The 25,473-nt window shown below is 38.7% G+C and overlaps 1 protein-coding gene and 2 long non-coding RNA genes across 5 annotated transcripts in view; 2 read left to right on the forward strand and 1 right to left on the reverse strand.

Annotated features, from left to right (window-relative positions):
- Window positions 1-10,964, forward strand: part of LOC309626845 — a 60,752-nt gene extending 49,788 nt beyond the window's left edge. For 2 of the 3 annotated variants that reach the window (XR_014243427.1, XR_014243428.1), the window contains one exon: window positions 8,181-10,964. This is a non-coding gene — a long non-coding RNA (uncharacterized lncRNA). Of the gene's footprint in view, window positions 1-6,218; window positions 6,257-8,180 lie in introns of all 3 variants that reach the window. The other variant, XR_014243426.1, reaches the window with a different exon arrangement.
- LOC309626870 overlaps window positions 1-25,473 on the forward strand; it is a 604,516-nt gene that overhangs the window by 442,493 nt on the left and 136,550 nt on the right. The gene's annotated exons all lie outside the window — the stretch shown is intronic.
- On the reverse strand, window positions 11,117-23,951 carry RSL24D1 (ribosomal L24 domain containing 1). The gene is made up of 6 exons (XM_082388197.1): window positions 23,797-23,951; window positions 19,394-19,507; window positions 17,608-17,680; window positions 14,800-14,863; window positions 12,972-13,057; window positions 11,117-11,997 (listed from the first exon to the last, which is right to left on the reverse strand). The coding sequence occupies exons 1-6, from the start codon at window positions 23,875-23,877 to the stop codon at window positions 11,924-11,926; spliced, it is 492 nt and encodes a 163-aa protein (XP_082244323.1). The 5' UTR covers window positions 23,878-23,951; the 3' UTR covers window positions 11,117-11,923.

The raw sequence follows: 25,473 nt of genomic DNA on the forward strand, positions 1-25,473 counted from the left end.
AGAGAGGCATGCATGGAGTCCCAAATCCTTCTTGCTCTCTAAGCCCTTGAAAAGTGGGATTTCTCATGCCCACCCTTGCAGTGTGATAGGGATTGATTTTATGAGGCTGTGCTCAGAACTTAAGCGTGGGAAGCTGTAATTTCACTCTGAGAGTGAAGGTGCTTTCTGCAGTCCTGTGCTGCTGGGAGTAGTAAGCCCACTGGAATGCCATGCCTTGAACCACAATGGCATTCTGCAAATAAAAGTTAAACTGCGGACCTGGGAGACCCAACAATGGTGCTAAACACCAGTGTAACTGAAAGGTCAGTCTCCTTAAAAAGGAAAAAAAGAAAAGGGTAGTGTCTTTGGAGTGCCATCAACCATAGAAAAAGGGAGATGTTGCTTTTCATTGGCTGGCTTTGAAGCACGCACTGTGCAACTATTTTCAGATCATGTTTATTCCATTATTTATATGTGAGCTATAAACTGGAACAATAGATTGGAATATCTTATTTCTGTCTGTTGAGAACATCTTCCATTTAACTTCTTTTTAAAATCCCTTATGAGTATGTAAATAACAAACTGACTCAATAAAATCTGTTATGTGCCAAAAATAAATAAATATCAATATCTATCTATCTATCTATCTATCTATCTATATCATGCCACTCCCCTCTGGCCTGTAGAGTCTCTGCTGAAAAATCAGCTGATAACCTTATGGGGATTCCCTTGTATGTTATTTGTTGCTTTTCCCTTGTTGCTTTTAATATTTTCTCTTTGTCTTTAGTTTTTGTGAGTTTGATTAATATGTGTCTCGGCATGTTCCTCCTTGGGTTTATGCTGTATGGGACTCTCTGCACTTCCTGGACTTGAGCAAGTGTTTCCTTTCCCATGTTAGGGACGTTTTCGGCTATAATCCTTACAAATATTTTCTCAGGCACTTTCTCCCTCTCTTCTCCTTCTGGGACCTCTAGAATGCATTGGTACATTCAGTGTTGTCCCAGAGGTCTCTGAGACTGTCCTCATTTCTTTCCATTCTTTTTATTCTGTTCTGCAGCAGTGATTTCCACTACTCTGTCTTCCAGATCACTTATTTGTTCTTCTGCCTCATTTATTCTGCTATTGATTCCTTCTAGTGTATTTTTAATTTGTTATTGTATTGTTCCTCTCTGTTTGTTCCTGTAGCTCTTTGTTAAACATTTCTTATCTTCTCATTCTGTGTCTCCATTCTTTTTCTGAGATCTTAGATATCTTTACTATCATTAGTCTGAATTCTTTTTCAGGTAGATTGTCTATCTCCACTTTACTTAGTTATTCTTCTGGGTTTTTACCTTGTTCCTTCATCTGGAACATGTTTCTCTGCCATCTCATTTTACCTAACTTTCTGTGTTTCTGATCTCCTTTCCACAGGCTGCAGGATCATAGTTCCTCTTGCTTCTGCTGTCTGCCCCCTGGTGGGTGAGGTTGGTCCAGGGGCTTGTGTAAGCTTCCTGGTGGGAGGGACTGGTGTGCCTGCCCACTGGTGGGTGGATCTGGGTCTTGTCCCTCTGATGGACAGGGCTATGTCAAGTGATGTGTTTAGAGGTGGCTGTTGGCTAAGTACATCTTTAGGCAGCCTGTCTGATGATGGGTGGGGCTGTGTTCCCCCCCTTCCTTGCTGTTTGGGCTCAGGCGTCCCAGCAGTGGAGTCTGCAGACTATTGATTTGGGCCAGGTCTCAGTGCCAAAATGGTGACCTCCAAGAGAGCTCATGATGATTGATATTCCCTGGGGCCAAGCCACCAGTGTCCTTCCCCCGACAGTGAGCCACAGCCAACCCCTGTCTCCCCAGGAGACCCTCCAAGACACACAGGTATGTCTGGCGGAGGCTCCTATGGAATCACTGCTTTGTGCTGTGTCCCAATGCACATGAAATCTTGTGTGTGCCCTCTGAGAGTGGAGTCTCTGTTTCCCCCAGTCCTGTGGAGCTCCTGCATTCAAGCCCCACTGGACTACAAAGCCAAATGGTCTCAGCGTTCCTCCTCCCAATGCCAGATCCTCAGGCTGGGGAGCCTTACATGGGGCTCAGCACTCTCACTCCTGTGGGAGAACATCTGCAATATAATTATTTTCCAGTTTGTGGGTTGCCCACTCGGCAGGTATAGGATTTGATTATATTGCAAAAGCGTCCCCCTACTGTCTCGTTGTGACTTCTTCTTTGTCTTTGGATGTAAAATATCTTTGTTGGTAGGTTCCAGTCATTTTTGTTGATGGTTGTTCAGCAGCTAGTTGTGATTTTGGTGTCTTCATAAGAAGAGGTGACCTTAAGTCCTTCTACTCTCCCATCTTGTCCAGAATCAAGGGGCTGCTTTTAGTCTGGATGCTTGCTGCCTCTTTCCTCAGTGTGTGCTGGCCATTGTCCCCTTGATAGGTGGTGTGCAGGTGCGGCGGCCTGTGCGCTCTCCCAGTACGGCAGGGGCAGCGATTGGCACCCACTCACAGGTCTCCCAGCCATGGCAGTGGCCCACGCATTCCCAGGACAGCAGGAGCAGTGCCTGGCACCTGCTCCTTTGTCTCTTAGTGGCGGTGACGGGCCGTACACTCCTGGGATAGCAGAGGCAGCAATTAATGCCTGCTGCTGCTCATGTGTGCTCCTACAGGTCTTTTGCCTCCTTAGGTAGGTTTATACCTAGGTATTTTATTCTTTTTGATGTGATGGTAAATGGGATTGTTTCCTTAATTTCTCTTTCTGATCGTTCGTTGTCAGTGTATATTTATATGATTTCAATCTTAAATTTATTGAGGCTTGCTTTGTGGCCTAACATAATCTATCCTGGAGAATATTCCGTGTGCACTTGAAAAGAATGTGTATTCTGCTGCTGTTTGATGGAATGCTCTATAAATGTCTATTAGATATATCTGACTAATGTGTGGTTTAAAGTGCAGTATTTCTTTATGGATTTTCTGTCTGGATGATGTATCCTTTAATGAAAGTGGGATATTGAACTCCCCTACTATTATTGTACTGCTTATATATTATTCCTTTCATGTATGTTAACACTGAATTTATATATTTAGGTGCTCCTATGTTAGCTGCATAAATATTTACTGATGTTTTGTTCTACTGATAAATTGAACCCTTTATCATTATATGATGACCTTCTTTGTTTCCTGTTAGTCTTTGACTTAAAGTCTGTTTTGTCTAATGTAAATTTAGCTACCTTGCCTTCTTTTGATTTCCATTTGTTTGGAATATCTTTTCCAATCCTTTCACTTTCAGTCTATGTGTATCCTTAAAGCTGAAGTGAGGTTTTGCTTGTTTGTTTTTTGTTGTTTTTGTGTGTGTGGGGGGGGGGGTTGTTTTGTTTGTTTGTTTTGGCTGTGCCTCACAGCTTGTGGGATGTTAGTTCCCCAATCAGGGATTGAATCCATGCCCTCAGCAGTGAGAGCATGGCATCCTAACCACTGGACCACCAGGGAATTCCCTGAAGTGAGTTTCTTGTAGGCAGCATATAGTTGGGTCTCGGTTTTTTTCATCTTTTTTTTTTGTTTTTGGTTTTGTTTGTTTGTTTTATCCATTCAGCTACTTTGTCTTTTGATATGAGAATATAGCCCATTTACATGTAATGATTGATAGAAATGGACTTGATATTGCTATTTTGTTGTTTTTCTGGTTGTTCTGCAACTGCTTTTTCTTTTCATCCTCTCTTGATTTCTTCCTTTGCGATTTAATGATTTTCTGTAGTGGTATTCTTAAAGTCATTTCTCTTTATCTTTTGTGCATCTACTGTAGGTTTTGCTTTGTGATTACCATGATGCTTACATAAAATATAAGTCTATTTTAAGCTGATAACATAACTTTGAAGCTCTACATTTTTACACTCCCCCACCCACGTTTTTGTCACAATTTGTCTTTTTATGTTGTGTAACCATTAACAAATTATTGAGGTTATTATTAATACTTTGGTCTTTTAATCCTTATGGTAGAATTATAAGTGACTTACCCATCAATGTTATAACTTTACAGTATTCTGAGTTGAACTATATAGTTACTTTTACCAGTGAGTTTTATGCCTTCTTATGTTTCTCGTTACTAATTAGGATCACTTAATTCCAGCTTGAAGAACATTTCAATATGTCTTGTAAGGCCAGTCCAGTGGTGATAAACTCCTTTAGCTTTTGTTTGTCTGGAAAACTCTCTCTCCAAATCTGAAGGATATTTTTGCCAGAGTATTCTCCATTGGCAGCATTTTCTTCCTTTCGTTTCCTTCTTTCTTTCCTTCTTTCTCTTTCTTCCTTCCTTCCTTCCTTTTCTTTCTTCCTTTCTTTCTTTCTTCTACTTTGAAAATATTCTGCCACTCACTTCTGTCCTGCAAAATCCCTGCTAAAAAATCCATTGATGGTCTTATGGGGGTACATATACAACTTGTTGCATGAAACAAGTTGCTTTTCTCTTGCTGCTTTGAAGATTCTTTCCTTTTCTTTATCCTTTGGCAGTTTAATTGTAATGTGCCTTGAATGGGTCTCTCCGAATCCTCTTTATTTGAAACACTCTGACATTCACAGATCTGTAAGTCTGTTCCCTTCCCCAGATCAGGGAAGTTATCAGCCTATATCTTTAAAAATAAGCTTTCTCTCTCTCTCTCTCTCCCTCTCTCTCTCTCTCTCTCTCTCTGTCTCTCTCCATCTCTCTCTCTCTCTCTCTCCCTCTCTCTCTCTCTCCCTCTCCCCCTCCCCCCCCCCTCCTTCTAGGATCCCTTTAATGAATATAATTGTGCTATGATGGTATCCCATAAGACCCTTATGATATCTTCACCTTCTTCATACTTTTTGGGTTTTGCTTCTCTGGATGAATTCCATCGCCCTGTCTTTAAGTTCACTGATCCTTTCTTCCACTTGCTCTCATCTGCTTTTGAATCCCTCTATTGAATTTTTTAGTTCAATTTATATTTTTCAGCTCTGTGATTTGTTTTGTGCTTTTCTGCATTTTCTCTCCCATTTTTGAAATTATTGTTTTGTTGTGCATTGCTGTCTGACCACAGTTAGCATCTTTATGACTGTTATTTTGAATTCCATCAGGTACTTTACTTTTCTCCATTTCATTAAGACCTTTTTCTAGAGATTATCTTCTTTTGTTCAGAACATACTCCTCTATTTCTTCATTTTCCTTGATTCTTTATGTTGATTTCTGATAAAACAGCCACCTCTCCCAGTCCTGACAGAATGGTCTTGTGTAGGAGATAAACCTCATCTATCAGCCTGACCCCAGCTCCTGGTTCTATCAAACCTCTGTGATCTTCCAAGCTGCCTTCTTTGTTCTGAATGGCTCCCAGTACTTGAGGGTCTACCAAGATCTGCCAATGTCCTAAAGTGGAGGATCTCAGCCAGAACCCAGATACAGACTGATTAGAAGGTAGACCCTTAGGCGGCAGCTGGGAAAGTTTTTAGTAAAGCCCCTTCTAGGGAAAAACTGGGAGATAAGAATTTTTGCCTGCTCCCTCTGCTCTAGGCCCGCATATATAGATGCAGGGGTCAAGGGGTGCTTCTGTGCCCATTAAGAACTGCTTCTTTGTTTGCTACTATCCTGTAGGACTCATGAATGCAAGCCCTGTTAGCTATCAGAGCCAGGCAATCTAAGGGTCCATCCCACAGGCAGCAGCACAAAAGCTGGGCACAGATACGTGTATAAGCTCCTTCCATGGTGACAGTGGCAACTTTGAGGGGCTATAGGGAGAGGCTAGAGCAGAGGGGGTGTCCGACAGTTTCCTGTCTCCAGGAAACATAGCTAGTGCCTAGATGTGTCCTAAAGTAGAAGCCTGACCCTAAGGCAGCAGCTTTCAAAGTATGCACATACACTCCTTTCAGAGAAAGATTGGGAAACTGGTGATTTTTGCCCGCTTTTGCCACACAGAGCCCAGGGGGTATAGCCACAGCAAGTACTCACACACCCATTAACAACTGCTCCTTTGTTTGCTATAGTCTTGTGGGTGCAAGCCTGATTGGCTTTCAGAGCTAGGTGTTTTGGAGGACCCACTCCTCAGGTGAGAATCTTTAAAGTTGGGACACCAGATGGGAGGTTCAAACCCTTTACTCCTCAGGGAGAAGCTGGAAGTTGGGAGTTTCTACCTGACTGTATGGTATTGTGCTGGGGGTGGGGTTTATGGTGAGTGTGTCTCAGCCTTCCCTATCCATTTCAATGTGGGTTTTGTTCATTCACCAGTGTATTAAGAGTCATTCAGCTAGTTTCTAAATTTCTTTCAGAGTTGATTGCTCTTCGTGTCCATGGGAGAAGAGTTCAGGTACCTCTTTTGTCACCATCTTTTTTGACCCTAACACCTGATAACTTCTTAAAAATACCAATGCCTGGGCCTCAATCCCAGATTCTCATTTAATTGGTCTAGGGCAGGGACCTAGCACTGATAATTGTAAATTGCCCCAGATGATTATCTTGTGCCATCAGGCTTGTGGCCCCCACTCTGAGTGCTACTGTAGCTAATCCTCAACTGTTTTGATCAAATCTTCCTGGATCCCTAATCTCCAGTGGGGACTTCCCATCAAGGAAAAGGAATACCGTTGCTTAGTAGGGCCCACATTATTTCTGAGGTTCCACTTAACTAACAGTGGGAATAAAATATTATCACGTGTGCTTATGCATTGCAAGAACATGATTTTAGACTCTTTTCCACATCAGTTATTAGAAAGACGAATCAAATAGTACACTGGGCATCTTCAAAACCCACCTCTCACCTTAGATGAAACCTGAAGCTTGTCAGCATCAGGACTTTCAGCCCCTGGGACAAAGACGTAACTCTATTGTCAGTAATCCTGACAGTCTTAGAGAATTTAAGAATTGGCCCAAGAGCAACAGCTATTAAAGTCCTATAAAACATCAACTATAGCTAGAGGAATGCACTTTGCAATGATTCAAATTTCTCAAATATAACAGGAATTAACTTGCTAAGTGAGGCAAACAATGCCTCACACATAGCAGACACAAAATAAACATTTAAAATTAATACTGAAGTTGCTCAATTGAAGCAGGTGTTGAATTTCAAAATCTTCTTTGGATAACAAGATTAGCATGCATTGCAGTGCTAAGTGAACACTTGCTCCAATAATTATACTGTAATTACTTGCACTGCTGTACTAATTTTTGAAGTAAATTTCAAAAAACTTCATTTCCCTAAACTTGCTGTCTGAATTATACTCAACCTGGGAGTCCTGGAAGAACTGGGAAGAAAAAGTGTCGATTCTAGAGTCATAGGTTAAACTACTCCATGAAATCTATCCTTTTCTCCTGGATACTTTTTTACTGCTAGATTTTTTTCCTTGAATGAATAAACACATGTATATTGAGCACCAACATGCTAGATGCTGTTTAGGATTTCAGCTAGTGATGGTCAGAGCTTGAATTTAAGCTCTGCTACTTGTTAGTGACAAGTATATGGATGAAGCTATTTTCATATTCTAATGTTCCTCAACTGCAAAATGAGGACTAACTCAAAGGGCTGTGAATATTATGAGATAATATATGCAGTGTACCTGGTTGTAATAATTCCTGTATCACTGAGTTCTCACAACTCTGGGACAAGGTGGTACTACCTCTTGACAAACGTGTGATCAAAGGAACTGAGAGGTTAGGACCTAGATATTTTCCCCTACAGAACTTTTATTTCCATTGTGTATTATCTTCTAGAAATGGGGAAACTGTCTCTACAAAGTCAAAAAGCTACTAGCTCTGGTGTTTTGGCAGCATGAAGAATCTGAGAGTACTGAAGAGAAACTCAGTGGACAACACTGTAGTTTAACACAGTATAAGCACGTTGTATCATTTGCTTTTGATGGGGAATCCTTTTGATCAGCTGGACCGCCTTTAACTACTTGCTCACTGCCTCCATCGTTCCCTATCAGAAGAGTTAATATGTAACAATGTCATCAAATGTACACTGGAAAACAGTGTGAGGTAACTCACTGACTAGAATGGCATACTGTTCATTGGTGTTCCTCTTAAGAGTCCAAGGCTTGGTGCCAAACCAAACATATATACACTTTATTGGAATATATTAAACAAATGAAGTATTTAAAATCTGGCATTCCCAAAACAAAGAGTTCCTCAAAATGCTAACGGACCAGTCTCCTGTATTTTTTGGTTGGTTAACATTCCTTTAGAGAAGCAGTACTCTTTTAACAGATTCTTCCCAATTGTCCTTATTTCTATTTTAGACTCTGTGGCTCCTGAAGTAAAGTTCTACTTCCACCAGCAAAGCAAGTTCCAGACAAAACATTAAGAAACCTGCCAAAACCATGGCTCCTGCTGTTCTTCCTGGGATTTCTTGACTTGTGAATGCTCCAGCCAGACCCAGAAGCGGAGGTTGGTGTACCACCACTAGACGGTTAGACCTAAGCAGCAAAATCAGTTTTTTGCAACCCAAGGCAAGCACTGTGCTTCAGCAAGTCTTCCCAACAGTGCAGATACGATTAATGTTAAAGTCACAGGCAGGCTGCCTCCTTTCCTAATGCAGTATCTCTCTGCTAATTGATTCTTTATATCTTCCAAGTTACTGGCTATCTTAAAGATAAAGAGGAGTAAACCTAGCAAATGGCTACATTTAGTCACATTTATTGAGCACCTGCCATGCACCAGGTACCTAATATATGTCTGGGATAAGATACAGTCCCTGCAATCTTAATAGATTATGACAGAAATGGGTTGCCTGGACTTGCTGGAGAGGATGGGGATGTCTATCAATCAAGATTTTTGGTTACAAACACTGGCAAAAGGAATTTATTGGCAGGATCAAAGGGAAGCCACAGAATCAATGGGAGCCTAGAGAATCAGTTCAGATAACTGGTACCCCAGGGAAGGTCATGTTGGTAGAAACATCACCTCCAACCCCTGCATGATAGCTTGAATTAAGATACTAAACCTAGGGAGAGTGTTCAAGCAGGAGAGCTTAAGTTAGAGACTCACCCCATGGCACCAGAAACTAGAGACTGTTACATCCAGTATGTCAGGAAAGATGAGAAAAAGGTCACTTCTCCTTTAAAAAGAAATTCAACAACAGACAAAAACGATTCCAATCAACACGAGGCTGATGGATACACTCAGTATAAACACATCAGGGTAAACCATGTGGGTTAACTTTTCCATTCTGCTATGTATCAGTAAAGAATAGACACCTTAGAAAATTCTTCCTATAGCCTTTGAAACTGATTTTTTATATATTTTTCCCCTTAGTTTTTTAACACTCTTAATTCAGCAGGCTGCTAGGTTAATTTTTACAAGGTGTAGTGTTCATTCAATATTGGAATTTATATTGAGTGATTAAAGTCTGATGTCTTTTTCCAGATCTCCATTTAAAATGTAAGCTAAAGGACAGAGGAAAAAAATAACTCATATCATGTAAATTAGCCTTAAAACTACGGGCGATGATTCATTTTTTAAACTAATGCTGATGAACCAGAAACGTATTTCCCCCTCCCAATCTTCACAGCAGAGAACGTTTGTGGAATGAGATGCTTTTAATAACTGAACTTGCCAGCTGACATAAAGGCTAAAATTAACATTTTAAACCATACATATCACTTTGTAGACTAAGTACACTGCACTCAATTTAGCACAGCTAGCCCCAAACCCTAAGACCTTCCATCTTTCTCCCAATCAAAGTCCTTTGCTGTTACTGAGTTTGTGTGGTCACACAACCAACCTTAATAGCTAACATTTTAACAGTACCTTACTATAGTTGTGGACTTGAAATGACTATTTTACATGTATTAACTAATTAGATCCTCATAAAACTCCTGAGGTTAGTCATATTATTGTCTCCATTTTTTTTTCAGATGAAGAAACCAAAGTATAGTCAAGTGAGTGTTGCAGCAAACACCTGGACTTGTGAAGATGGGATCTGAGAGGCTCTAGATCAATCCCTTCCATATAAACGCAGGGTAACGCTGGAAACAGACCGGTAAGAACACAAATCCCTGCCTCGTCCATCTTCTGTTCCGTGTGATTAAGGGGCAAGATTTTACACCTGAGATTTGACCATTTATAAAATTAGAAAAATGCTGTCTACTTCATGAGATAATAGGCTAGTCCTTCTCAAACTTTCTTCTACAGGGTAAACATCTTCCTAGGGTTTCCATTTTTAAGAAATGAGATTTTTTTTCATGTGAGAATTTTTTTTCTGCAATCTTACAAGGTTTTTTAAGAGGTACATGTTAAAAAAAATTCTATGACTTCCAGCCCGATCTTAAACAATATTATTGTTTCTTAAACAATAAGAGAATATATTCTGTGTAGTGAGTGTCTGGACAATTTACGCTTTTGTGTTTATGCTAACTGCCCAGCAGAGGTCTCAACCAGACAAGCTATAACAATAGTAGCCTAAAAGCATTGTACCAAGCCACTCTCAGGCAAACTTTAAAGAGACAACTCATCCTCAGTGGTCCAACCAAGCTTAAAAGGCTGTGGGTGGATAAAATCATGGCATTTGCATCCAAATACTTATCTGGCGTCTCACAATAATATGAAATCCTGACAGCTAAGAGAACTGCCTGAATGTTAAACCTGAGACACAATGTCAGCTCTTTGTTTCAGCTCAATTTCCCCAATTAATGCTCTCAAAGCAATAGCTAAGCTGCTCCCTAACTAGCACAGTAGGAAATTTGTTTCTTAATAGTATGTAATTTTAAACAAGTTTATATTAAAACAAACATGAATATAGAATGCGATGAAAACTTCAAGTAATTTTACAAATGTCTTTACATACATATTTCCCCTAAATGTTGCATCAATAATGTTGTTTACAAATGAGCTTTATTTTATCAATAAGAACAAAGCTGGATTCAGGTCTTCTAACACCTGGTCCAGTGATCAGTCCACTTTTTTACTATCTAATACTAAAATAAAAATTTAGCTGTTACTATATAATTATATAACCTTAAAACTTGTAATTTATTCTAAATTTTGTCCTAAGAAAAAAAAAACTGAGTTACTTAATACTCTTAACATACTTACTCGTAAGTAATGTAAAAATAAGAAAACATGAAGTATAAAGTATACATTTCTCTTTAAATGTATCTCCTACTTCTTAGTATGTGTGAGCAAACTTCATACCTTTTGTTTAGTACTTTTAAATAATAAATACATAGGCACTTACTTACTTCAGAAACAATTTTATGTGTAAATAATCTATAATGTGCTACCCATACGTCCAATTTTCCACAAACAATTAAGGAGTTTTTAAAAAGAAAACCACACGAAAAATTTTAATAGGTACTGGACCCCTAGAAAAATAAAGCTTATTCTACTAGGAATCTCAACTTAGAAGTGAGTATTCTCCAAAGTAGAAATTATATAGTGCCATTTCAGGAACAGACTATTCAACTCACCCCCAACATCCACAAATGCCTATCATAATAGTTAAAACCAGGTCAAAATGGTCCAACATAATTAGGCTTCAATATATTAGACCATTATGTTCTTCTAAGAAGCTTATAAACCAAAACCAGAAGTACTAAAATCAAAAGAAATTACTAGAGGCTAATTATCATACAGACTGTTAGTTCCTTGCTGTATCCCTTCTAGAAAAGGAATATTTTACTGCAATGAAAATTTTATTTTATATATTACTCGTCATGAATTTGCATTAATTATTACATAAATGCTGCCTAGTGCCATTAACCAAATGGCATGACCATTTTATGTCCACAATTCACTTCTGTATTTACAAGCATAATTTTCATGACTTATAAAAGTGTATTTCTCAGTGAAGGCTTAACACTGAGATGCAATCTAGCATCCGTATCTGCTGTTCTGCAGATAGCAATGTAGGAGGGAAGTACTTTAATCCCCTTTCATATGAGTGACCTTATATGAAAAAAAAAAATCAATAATTTACAAGTTCTATGTCTCCAAAGGAGATTTCCAGATGCACTTATAGAAATGGTTACAGACAGTAAGAGTTCTAAGAAACATCTTCCATGTCCACATCCTGTTGTAATTTCTGTACCATTCTGTCTTCCAGCTGCTTTCCTTTGCCTTTATTTAAAAAAAAAAAAAAAAAGGGAAAGAAAGAAATTAAACTCTTGACAAAGAGCTGGGATGTGAACCCTGGCCACCTTGAACCAGGGTCTCTGCTCTTAACACTGTACTACCTACCTCAGAGGGTTACCTAAAAACTTAGATAACAATGGTTCATTCCTATTGTTTTCTGGGTATCTGTCAGTCCATATCATCTATATGTGAAACAATGCTCCATAATTTTGTCTATTTTTTTTAAATTTGGTACAAAAACAATCTAGCTAGGACTTTTGCATAAATCTACCCAATATGTGGTTATAGGATTTGACTTTACTAAGGTTTAGGCATAGCTAAATCTCACCAAAATTTCTCTCCTTTTAACAGATTGTACTTGGCACCAGCTGAGCAAAAAGTGGTTTCCTAGCATCTCACAAAAGAAATTATGCACACAAGCAACTGCCCAAGTGAGTGCCTAACTGTAAGTTACATAAGCACAAGGAGGGTTTTTAATACAAAACTGTAGTTCTCAAACTGAAGTATCAGACTCACCTGGAGAGCTACTAAAGAACAGAGGTCCAAACTCAAGGGGCTTGGACCTCTATGTTTACATACTAAGTCCCCCAAGTAACTCCCACACCAAATGAAGTTTGAGAGCTACTAATATAAAATATTATCCTTTAATCAAAACAGGTATGAGGCAAAATCATCTATTAAATTATTACTAAAATTGTTTTGATTAACTTGGATTTTGTGGAAGCTAGGATTTTATGAAGGGAGAAAAGAAACACCATATGCAATAAATCGACTGGAACTGGGAAGCACACTGAATAAATTACTTTTATAAACAGTCATATCATAAATGAGGGAGAACATTTACATGAAAAGATTCAACCTTAAAAAGCTGGTTGGCACCCAATCACATGGACCACAACAATCCAGATTCTTCCTTTCTCTACTTAAGGCAGAGGACGCCTGCATGATGCAGTGCTTACCTGCAAGAGGCGCCCGGATAAGATGGATGTTTTGCTTCACTTCTTTAATGTCCTGAACTTTCTGTAGTTCTTTATTTTTCTTCAACCTAGGATCAAACACATTAAGGCCAAAATTTCAGTTACTAAAACCTCTTTAAAAGACATTAATTCCTAGTTTTTAAAAATTGTATTACGTTAGCCACACAAATGAGCAATGGGAACACAATTCATTTCTTGTTCCTAATTAGCTTAAACATGATTCTTGCACTCCCAATTTGTTCATTCACTGTATTCCTAGCACCCAGTCGGGAATAAAACAGGGGTTGAAAAGATATTTGCTCAGTGCATGAAGGGATGTGATTGAAACAAAGAATTAACAAGTCTCAGAGATTACACAGAGTAAGAATCTCTAATTATTAAAGTGTCTGTGTTCTCTATTTGAGGAGAAAGATTGTAGTCTCTGTGTTAGCTAATTTTTTAAATCATTCAGTAATTACAAGAGCACAAAACACAAGACATTCAACAAAAAAAGCTAACAGACTAGTTCTCAAGCATTTGGGTCCTTTTTTGTAATGCTTTAAAAAAAAAAAATTTTAAAGCCAGAAAGCTGTTGACGCATGCTTTTCTATGACTTTTATGGTGACTAGATCAAAAGTGATGCCCTGTCTAAAGAAACAGTCAATTCCAAGCTGGGGCAGGGAAAAGCTCATTAGCCATAAAGCAAGAAAGGACTCAAAGAATGGTGAGGAACTGTCAAAATGACACACAGCCTGCCTAAAGGAATTCTCACTGGCCAACTTGGGGTACTTAGAACATCAAAATAATGACAAAGAATTATAACTCATTGAATACAATAAGAATTAATGAATACACACAGATATGATGTGAATAAATGAATAAAAGAATAAATTTTGGAACTGGGGAAAAAGGAAAATGCTCTTTCTTAGATAAGAAGGTCAACTAATAAACGGAGAAGAAATGATGAAATCAGAAAAATCACCATTTGCCAACAATCACAGTAGTAAAAGATTCAGGCAGAACTCTAATGGATGCAAAAACCAGTAGGTATCAGTTTGAGGAGTAGCAGGCTCTTTGCTGAGTCTCAATGTGTCTCAAGATATGTACTGATTAAAAAGGGGGAAAAACAGTAACTTTCCAGTGGAGAAAACTGGCAGACACTACTTTAACCAAGCAATGAAAGTTAACATCACCAGTAAGGGACAACAGGTACCTCTGCTGGGGTGCTTAAAGGGGACACACTTCTATGATGTTCTGGCCAAAGGGACCTGAATCTCATCACGAAGAAAACATCAAACAAAAACCGGGGAACATTCTATGAAATAACTGACCTGTACTCTTCAAACGTGCCAATGTCATCTGAGACAAAGGTGAGAAACTGTCTGGATTAAAGGAGCTTGAGGAGATATGACCACTAAATGCAATGCATGATCCAGGATTTTCTGCTGCTATGAAGGACATTTATTGGAACAACAGGTAAACCTAGTAAGGTCTATAGTATTTTATCAGTGTTCATTTTCTGATTTAACTATACTGTGGTTATTAAGAGCATGTTCTTATGCTGTACACCTGAAACTAATGTTGTGTGTCAATTATACCTCAATTTTAAAAACCCAGAGAAAAAGAACATACTATTTTTAGGATATATATATATATATATATATTAAAGCATACTTAGGAGGAAAAGGCATCATGTCTTCAACTTACTACGCACAGAGTTAAAGTAAATTTGGCAAAATGTTAACAGAATATACAAGACTTTTTTATACTATCTTGCCAGTTTTTGAAAGTCTGAAGTGACGTAAAAATAAAGATATTTTAAAATATTCACCTGTTCATTATAAATTTAGCCTGGCGTTTCTGTTTGATCTCTTCAACTCTCTTCATTGCATCAACTACAAAAAAATTCATAAACGTTAACAAATTTATGTGTATTCAAGCAGGATGATTATAACCAACAGGAGCTTTAACAATCACTACTTTACTGTGACTTAGAAGTGGATTAAACTAAACAAAAACTCACTGCAAAAACAATTCCTATTAAAAAACAATTCCTACTACAATAGCTGACAAAGGTATGTACCCTTGGGTGATATCACTGTTGACTCTTTCCCACGTATCATTTCTCTAACTTTTATTTTGCAAAAGCCTTTACTACTACTAAATTTTCCTTGTACTTGAAACCAGTCCAACGCTTTTCAAATTTTATTCTACAGAGAACTTGGATTAATGGCAATTAATCCCATTCTTAGCTTGTCATCTCCATAAATAGACACTACCTTCCTGGTCATAAAAGCCACTTTTTCTTCAAGTGCCTAGGATATGATGTGCACATGATGAATACTGGTAAAATGAACCAGTCAATCAATTTGCCACATTCTTAACCACTAAAATCCAACTGTTTCAGAAAATGTGTAGAGGAGCCTGGGCTATAAGGGAGTTGAGTCCAACTGCTCTAGAATCTGTATCCACACTGTCCAATACAAGATAAATCACATATGTAATTTTAAATTTTCTAGTAGCCACATTTTTTTTAAAAAAGTAAAAAGGAACAGTTTGAAATTAAATTTAAGATAACATTTTGTTTAACCCAACATATCCAAAGTACTGTCATTTCAACATGTAATTAATATAAAAAATTATTACTGAGATATTTTATGCTTGTTTTCATACTAAGTATTCAAAATCCAGCATGTAATTTATATTTACAGAACATCTCAATTCAGGCTAGTCACATTTTAATTGCTAAGTAGCCCCTGTGGCTAGTGGCTACCATACTAAATAGCACAATTCCCAATCCAGATTCTTAAAGTGTAGTCTGTGGATCTGAGTGGGGCAAATGAATGAGACTCTGTGATAATACCCGAACCAATTACTGTCTAAAAGAAACAATAAAATAGAGTACTCAGTAAAATGCACAGAGATCAGGGACTGTGTATGCCCTGTTCATCTTTGCTAGAGTCAGTGGTTACTGGTAAAGGATACAACATCTTAGAGAGCACACAGTATTTCTCAGGAACAACATAAACATCATGATACCAGCACAGAGGATCTTAGTAACTGAAGATCCACAGATGACTAAAATATGTACCTCAGTTTCCATATCAAGCTGAATACCCACCAAATAAAAGTAGTTATAGGTAAAAATGGTCTGGAGCTGCTATCTTCAAGTAGTAACAAAAAAGAAAACAAAGGCCAAAGTGAAATAAAACTCAATGGGGTCCAGAAATGCTTTAGGATCTTCCAATAATGTCCCTGCCAAGAGTACCTTTAGGAATCAATTTAATAGTCCTATGAAAATTAGCTATGTATGGTGTAGATGTTAACCAGACTTATTTTGGTGATCATTTCACAATATATACAAATATCAAATCATTGTGCTATGCACCTGAAACTAATATGTCAATTATAATCTCAATTTTAAAAATCCTATTAATCTCTTTAGAAATCCTTGAGTTTGAATCAGTGTTATTTCCTTACTAAATAAACCCAATAAAACCAACTGCTAATCAGAAATTAAATCCTCCTCTAATTACAAAACAGAAGGGGAAATACCTTATTTTTTAAAAAGAGAAAAAAACCAAATAAACAAGCACACCAAGGGGCAGAATACTTAGGCAATTCCCAAATGGGACTCTGATTTTTCCACACAGTTCAGGAAGATAAACAAGGCTTTAGAGGGTGTCAAATGCTACTACAAAGGCCCATAACTTTCCAACTCTTCCTCTGAAGTCTTGGGACTAACTGGTGAAAAGGTGTTGAAAAGTATGCCCTGCCAATAATCCATTAGAGACCAATAAAGTTGGTAGAATTCCAAGTCTTAGAGACTTCTAGTTAACAAACTACATTACCTCCACACCCAAGACTAGAAATGGCTAAAGGCTGCATAAGCAGGCATGGGGGAAGGAGAAAAGGCAGGGCCAAGGGCCTCAAACACACATAGAGACATAGTGGAATCTACAAGCTAGCTTAAGGAACTACGTTTTACTACATATGAGACTTTTTTTAAATTAAAGCCTCTGCTTACTTAAATAAGTAAACAAAACAGAGAGATAGGTAGGTAGGTAGGTAGATAAGAATTAAACATTACTGCTTTTAGTTTCAGTAGCCTATAGCTTCATTTTTACCCAAGTCAAGCACTTAGAAGTTCTCTTAGAAAATCTGTAATTATCACCTTACATGCTGTACTTTTTAACTTTACAGAATCACTACGTTTTATTAGGTATACAGAAAACAATATTTATATCCCTAAACCAAATTATCTAAACTTGTAAAGTGTGTTAGGTTTTTGTATATTTTAACTATGCCACACTCATCCCCCAAAAGTATTCTACATCTCCATTTTTTTCCCCAGATATTTGAATGTTTTTATATTTCTGTGTAGGCACTTCAAATAATATCAAATTTAATAATTATGTCATTTTTATAATGGATACATCAGCCAATTCTGAAAAGGATTTGGGATAGCTTATTAAAAAACCCCACAAATACAACAGAGCCATTAAAATAAGGATAAAAGTATAAAAGCTAACTGATTAAAAGAAGAAATTTAATATTTAAACAACCAACTGATATTAAAGTTATGGTAATATCCCAAACCAGTGTCTCCTGAAAATTCCCGGTAGTCCTTGTGACTTACTGGTTTTATTCCATAGCTCTCGCTGGTATCTGACAGGTTCATTTCTACGTTTTTCAAATTCAAATGAATTATCCTGTAAGAAGAGGAGAAATACGGTTTTAAGAGAGGTAGAAAGGAAGAATTTCTTAAAACTTTTTCTCCTTTTCACAAAAGTTCTAAGTGTTTCAAGCTACGGGCACATATTAAGATTTCCCCCGGGGCGATCCCAGAGAATACAAGTTTTCAAACTTTTTCTCCTTTAAACACCACGATGTACAAGACAGCCCTACTGAAAATGTCTCTCTATGTATGAGTGATTCTCAAAGGGAGGGGAGGGGAGAGGATCACCCCCATCCCTCAGACGGGCCTATAACAATCATGGGGATTATAAACAAACTAAAAAAGCTTCCCTAATTTCCTGTTCCTAGATGAGACTCACAGCCAGAAAACTTCATGTTAGATTGAGCCATATGAAATTGCCTTTTCCCATAGATCAAAAAGAGTCAAACACTGAGAACTGCATATGGTTCAACAAAAATACCTAGCATGTTTATATATTTCAATACCTATAAACCTTTGTTACAGCACAGAGTTGAAACTACATATCTTCAAATAATATGGTACTACTCTGCATGACGTAAGCTTCACCCTGAAATTCTTTAGTCCCCTCCAAATGTAGTTGGTATTTTGACAATTAACAATCCTATTTATCTCAAAACATGCAAAATAATTTTGGAAAAACTACAGATATTTCTTAGTTTTCAAATCTATCAGACTCAGGCATATGGAACAGCATTAACTCTGCACTTGGCTATTTCATTTATATACACATGCCTCTGTTCAGATCACAGTAACCTCAGCCATGACAAGGTAACTGGTCACCAGCAAATGACTACGACCCGGCATCCTTTCTTCACTCATACAGTTGCCACCTGTATTTGAGACTCTACATATCTATTTCTCCATAGTGAAAATTACTTTTGTGACAATTATGATTTGGCCTTACATGTTGTCAAAAAATATTCTTTATGTTCACTGAAGAACCTCAGGTGCCGAGACGGACAGCAAAGGGCTTTGTAGCAACTACTTAGATACTGCCTTTAAGGAGTGGTGAGGTGGGAAAGAGTCATGGGTTTGGGGGAAGAGGAAGTCTGGCGGGAGGGGACAGTTGAAAGCTCTCCCTCCCTCAAAGGTAGCCTGTGCAGCAGCTGCCCCTCGTCCCTTTTTAAGGCTCGAGTGCAGATAAGCTTCACCAGGTCCTCACACCAACTCAGTTAACAGCAATATGATGGTGGGGGCTCGCCTCATGGAACTCCCTCACCCCTGATTCCTCACTATTCCTCCTTACACTGCCATTATGAACTAAGCTCTCTGCTCTCAGACACAGAGTCCTGCTAAAGAAATCAAGAAACTGATAAATGAGTCCATTACAAACCTCATCTGAGCCCTCACGGCTAGTCAAAAACCTTTTAATCTCTTAACCTCCTTTCAAAATCCCTAAGTAGCAATTTCCAACTTCAATCCATCTAAATAATTCTCCCCTTGTTGCAAGAGCTAAAAATACTTTTTCGAGAATAAGAAAAATCACTTCTACAAACTAGATTAGGAATTTTTTTCCTTTTCAGAATTCTACAGATTTATGGTTTTGGAGATCATGTGAGAATGAGATTACCAAACCCAAATACAAATAAGTCACTCATTAACCATTCTATAGGAAGCCTTGTTAGAGTTAATTAAATCACATCTCCCACCCAAAACTTAAAATTTGGAAACTGTAAAAACTATACTGAGAGCTAACCGTACTCACCACTGTGAGCTCTTTACCAGCTGCTTTCCGGAATGCTTTAGTCCACCTGACCTTGCGAGGATTGCGCTTCTTTTTGAAGTTTTTATGACACTTGGATTTACAGAATCTGAACACCTACAAGAAAAGTGTTAAAATAGTGAAAAGTCAATATTAAAAAATTTTATACCATAGGATGTTATCCTACCAGACAAAATATACTATAAGGTCTGAGAAATAACAATGGTTCTCACTCACAACTGCTTCTACTTACTCACAACACCATTTAGAAATGTGTGAGAAATATCACATAAAATGGAAATTGGACTATTTTTTGACTAATAAACATCATCACAACTAAAGATTGAGAGCCCCAAAAATATGGTTAAAAACAACCATTTCTATAGAATAACAGTAAAACCTTACAAATGATCTTGAATTAAGGGAACAGTTTTAAGGAAAGTCATTTATTTAAATCTCTTTGCAATTCAGAATAATTCTCAAAATTCACTTCCTAAATACCTCAAAGCGGGGAGGGGGTTAAAAGTTTCAAACAACCATTCTGAAACTTCCTTTGGTTCTTTCCACCGTTGCAAAAAATAATTTCAAAAAAGCAACTAAAACTGGCTATAGATTTGTTTTCTAAAGTATTTATTCAGAGATCTACTAGGAAGATTCTTCACTACTTTAATTCTTCACTTTCATCCCAAAAGATGTGATCCTTTAATAGTGTTTACAATTTAATGATGATTTAACGTGCTCCTGAAATGGCTTATTGGGACTCATAAGTCTAAAATGCATCATTCTGTTACTTTGTCTTAGAACACATTGAAATTTGTGTGTATTACTAGAGGAAATCTGAAGAGAAAAAGTAATTGAGTTTGTAGATCTTGGCAAAGAAAATTAAGTTGAATTATCATACCTAGAATATGTGACCCATTAAAAAAAAAGGTCAAAATAAGGTATCACCATTTCAAGCTAACACACACACACACACACACACACACACACACACACACACACATATATCACAAACCAAAATACTTTTCATTTTATATACACTTTGTTCTATGGAGACCTTCAAATAGGTCACTAAACACACTAGGACATAGTTTTCTTAGAAATGGTCAATACTAGATCAATCTGATCTAAGCCCTGACCTCATGGAGAGCCCTCTCCTGGGAGACTTGAGTAAAAGCACGTCTACATCCTTGAATTAATTTCAAACCAACTAGAAAGTAGAACTATTGTAGTCTTCTGGAATAACTCACTATAAAATCATTATTGGTAAAATTTCTTTGAGTATTTTCAGCCAAAGTACTATTACCTTTTTTAAGTAAAAGCCTTCAATGTTTAATATCTACTAGATAACTCCTAAACAAATCCCCATTTCTGAGATATACCTAATGAGAGGCCTGAACTTGTCCCAGGTCTCCTCGGTTCCAAAGAGAGCCAATGGGAAGTTACAGGCAAGTCTACTTGAACTCCATATCTAACAGACGTCACCTGAAAAGCACAATGAATTATCTGAAGAGACTGGAGTCATTGAGATGGGATGGGGATTCAATAGCCAAGTAAGGAGCAGCTACTATGTGCTGGATGTTGTACTAGACGCAAGAAATACAAGAACAATTAAAACATGACGCCCTACCTTGAGAAGCTTAGTCTAGCAATGTGGTAAAATCTCATCTTGCAAACAAGAGAGATAAAGAACGGACTAGGATATAAACAATGGGATATAGCTATACACAATAATCAAGTATAAAGTAATATGCAAGTACACATTAAGGAAGTGGTTAAATCTATGGTGGGGTAGGTGGTAAACGATTATGTGTGAGACAAAGCTTCATAGACTCAAATTTCCCTTTTAATCTAGTCCTCTGGCATCATCCTCAGTCTTCAACATGCACACAAATGATCCATCTGAGCCTCAAAGTTCTTCAACACCTTCTTATGCCACTAATTCAACAAACATTGACTAAGCACACCTTAAGAGTATGTATATTTTTCCTGTTTGCAAACTATGAAAATATGGAGCAGTAATACACTAATTCTACTCTTAAGAAACTACCTGAGAAGCATAAGAGGGGAGGTTTCTATGAAAGATGGTCCCAAAAGCTAAGAGCATAAATGCAGAAAGACTAGTTAGGAGGCTACAAAAGTGACAAGTGCCTAATCTGGAACGAGGGCAGGTGCGCAGAAAGAAAGCTAAGACACCACTCTCCTTCGCAAAGGCACAATGGACAGAACCTATAGCTAGATATAAACGGTGAAAGAGTCAAAGATGACTCTCAGTTTCTAGCAGAACTGTCTAGGTGGATGACAGTATTAATTCAGAGAGCAAAAAGATTTGAGGTAATAAGGAACACTCTTTCAGCAGGCTCACTGTTAGGTACAAACAGGATTTCCCTGTCAAGCAGAAAATTCAGACCTGGAACTAAGGAGATAAAGATTTCAGAATCATCAACAAAGAAAAAAATGAGGTACGTGTTCTTCATTAGTGCTTCAGGGCCTCTACTTCTTACTTCCCCCATCAACTCTGTTCTGGATACACTGGTCTTCCCTACAGCAAGCTAGCTCCCAGCTAATTCAACACTATCCTTGCTAGCAATATAGACTTCCTCATCAACTTGAACTTCCACTGTGTCTGCCAGATCAACATCCAACTCTAGATAGCTCCCACCATCCCTTCTAATGCCCATACCCAGCTGACAAACACTGATGGACAAAAATCATAGTCATGATGACCAAATCATCCACAAAGCCATAATGCCCACTGTGAATTACACCCCAACCTGACAATCATTTCATTCATTGCTACAAATTCTTTGTCATGTTCCTGAGAGCAGGAATTAAAAATCTTTTACATGCTCTTTCAAGTTTCCAAACATAGCTTTGGTCCCACACTTTTGGCAAGACCCCTTACTCCTAATTTAGTGAGGTCAATATCTTTCATGTAGAATACAGATATAAGGTGATGAAGTAGGAACTGTAGTTCTTTAGCATGTCAAAATCAACTCACTGAATATAGATTCCTAGCTCCTCTTCCTCTCTCCCCAGAGATTCCAATTCAATAGATCTGGTGGAAACCAGGAATCAGTATTTTCTACAAGTGTCCAGTGATTCAGAAGCAAATACAAGAGAGGTCAAATTCTGAGAAACAATATGTTAAACAGAGGAATGAGATCCATTCCGGTATGAAAGGCAAATTCATGTATCATTCATAAAGTCTTTCACAAAGAGGCCTTATACAGACGGTCCCCAACTTATGATCGTTCGACTTCATGTTGATGAAAAAGTGATACACATTCAGTGGAAACCGTACTTCAAATTTCGATCTTTCCCCGCGAGCAATGCGGTACAACTCTCTCTGATGCTGGGCAGTGGCAGCGAACCAAAGCTCCCAGTCAGCCATCAGGTCACCAGGGTGAACAACCCAATACACTTACAATCATTCTGTTTCTCTATTTAAGTAGAGTATTTAATAAATTACATGAGATATTCAACACTTTATTATAAAATAGGCTTTGTGTTAGATGATTTTGCCCAACTATACGCTAACGTTAAGTGTTCTGAGCATGTTTAAGGAAGGCTAGGCTATATATGATATTCAGTAGGTTAGGATTTGCATCTTCACTTACAATAGGTTTATCCAGAAGCAACGCCATCGAAAGTCGAGGAAAATCTGTATCTTTATGTTTATATCTTATGCTTACAAAGGCACCTTTTTTATATAGACTTATACTTGTATTTATAGCCTTACCCCAACCCAAGCCTCTATCACCATCTGCTATCCGTCACTTCCTTAAACAGAGAAGTAACTGCTCCCCTCTGTGCCTTTGCTCAAACTGTTCGTTTTCCTTCCACCTAGACTGCCTTCTCCTCACGTTCTTAAGCAAAACGCAAGATCCAGGATAAATGTCACTTCCTTTCTGTGCCTTTCTACAGACGACCCTCTCCAAAACACCTCCAACAGCTTCATAATACATAACTGTACTATTAAGCCATATGCAACATTTCTATCAACCTCTACAGACTATAGCCGACCCCAAGTCTTATTCATCTGTACAGACGCGGGCCTCAGCAATGATGCCTGACCCGGCATCCGTTCAACAAAGTTTACCGAACTGAAGAACGTGGCCCACGTGCATAAGTGGGCAAACAGACTCCCAGCTTCCCCGTCGGCGCTGGCTGGAATCGCTCCTCAACCTCATCGCAGCCAGCCTCGCCCAAGGGCGGCCTAGTGACCAGCTCCGGTCGCGACGCCGGCAGGAGAAACTTCCCCAAGCGGGAGGTCGAGGTCGGAGTCTTTAGCAAAACCAGCCCCAGGTGCCGAAATCCTAGACCAAACGCCACGCAGGCGCAGAGGAACCCCGCGCCGAGCGGGCGCGGCTTCAGCCCGGCGGGAGCGCAGCGGACCGTCTCACCTTGCAATCGTTGCGAACGAACATCATGCCGTGGCCTGGGTAAATAGGCCCCGAACAGAAGTAACACTTCTCAATCCGCATGTTGAACGCTCGTGGGGACACCCCGGCCAACCGCCGCACTTAAGAGGAAGTGACGTAGCCCCGCCACGGGAAGTGATTCTCTTTCTAGTTCTCCCCCCGGAAAAGGCGGTGTTACTTCGCTCTTTCGGGCCCCTGGAAAGCTAGCCGGACGTGACGGCGCCACCCCGCGGGCACGCCGGCAAAAGCGCTGCCGTTTGGCGCAGGCGCAGAGTGCGGCCGCCCTCTGGTGAAGTGCGAGGTTCCGCGCAGACTTCTGAACTGGCTGTCCGAGCCCCTGGTTTTCCTCCCTACCGTGTCGTATAACGTCAGCATTTACTCACGTCTTGTATATCTTGTTTCTGGTTTGTGCTTTTCCCCAGACGGCTCTCCACACGTGGCTCGTCTCGAGGAACTCATTTCTCTGCGGCCCGAGCCCCGCCCGTGATTCCGGTCCCAAGCCGACTTGCCTGATGTCCGCGGCGGGAACCTGCTGCCCCGCGCTGCAACCGAAGCAGCTGAGCCTCAGGCTCGGAGCACTTAACCGGCAGTGTTTTAAAGACTTGTAGTGGTGTTCTCCACCTTTATTCCCCCACCCCCGCGCTATTTAATTAATATACATATGTAGTTAAAAAAAAAAAATTTTTTTTTCACGGGAAACTAAAGTTCTCTTCCCAGACCTCCAGTCCTCCTCTCCAGTAGCAGTCACTTCCTTTTATTACCTACCAGAGGTTTTCTGTGCATAGAAAAGCATTTGTGTGTACGTGTCTCCACTTCCTCTTCTTGATAACACTGATGAGCATCCTGTTCACCCTTTTCTGCATCTTGCTGTCATCTGCCTCCCCTCAATGGGATGTGAGCTCCATGAGGGCAGGGATTTTCGTCGTTGCGTTTACAGCTATACTCCCAGTACCTAGAACAGTTCCTGGCACGTAATTAAGCATCCAATACACATTTTATTATCAGTGAATACTTCCCATTCTCTTCCACAGTTACATAAACGCAATTGTAGGAGGGTATCATCTTAATTGGTCGCCTGTGGATGGACATTTGTTTCGTATCTTGTCTCCTATCTTTAGGAGATAATAAGCATCCTCACTAATAATAAGCATCCTTAACTAATTTTTTTTTCAAAAGATAGTTTATTGGTATAGAGTTGTTGGGCCTATAACACTTTTAAAATTTGGGAGATAATACTAAATGCCTTCCGAAAGGTTTTACCAATTAACACTCAACAAGAACAAATAAGATGCCTATTTCACGACGTCTTTGTCGAAGGTGATCTTTGCCAATCTGAGATTTAAAATTTTTTTTATTATTATTTTAACTGGCATTTATTTGATTATGAATGGAGTTAGGAATCTTTACAAATGTTTGAAATCTATTTTTTTCTGTGAATTGCCTGTTTATGTCCTTCACACAGTTTTCTACTGTTGTTGATTTTTAACAGCATTTTACATATTAAGAAAGTTAGAGCTTTGCTCTAACTTTCAGAAATTGTTTCCCAATTTATCAGTATTTTAAATATTGCTTATAGCATTTCTCTGTGCAGAAATGTCTTATTTGTATGTATCCAAATTAATCTTTACTTCTGTGGTTTTGGATTTGGTGTTTTGCTTG

Source organism: Balaenoptera borealis, assembly GCF_965194805.1.
Source record: "Balaenoptera borealis genome assembly, chromosome: 3".
In the NCBI taxonomy this organism is placed as follows: domain Eukaryota; kingdom Metazoa; phylum Chordata; class Mammalia; order Artiodactyla; family Balaenopteridae; genus Balaenoptera; species Balaenoptera borealis.

Excerpts from the sequence above, each read along its gene's own strand:
- RSL24D1 (XM_082388197.1), bottom strand. The coding sequence starts at position 23,877 with ATGCGGATTGAGAAGTGTTACTTCTGTTCGGGGCCTATTTACCCAGGC. Across the intron at positions 17,681-19,393 it reads CTGGTAAAGAGCTCACAGTG|GATAATTCATTTGAATTTGA; the intron begins GTGAGTACGGTT and ends CTCTTCTTACAG. Across the intron at positions 11,998-12,971 it reads TATCCGGGCGCCTCTTGCAG|GCAAAGGAAAGCAGCTGGAA; the intron begins GTAAGCACTGCA and ends TTTTAAATAAAG.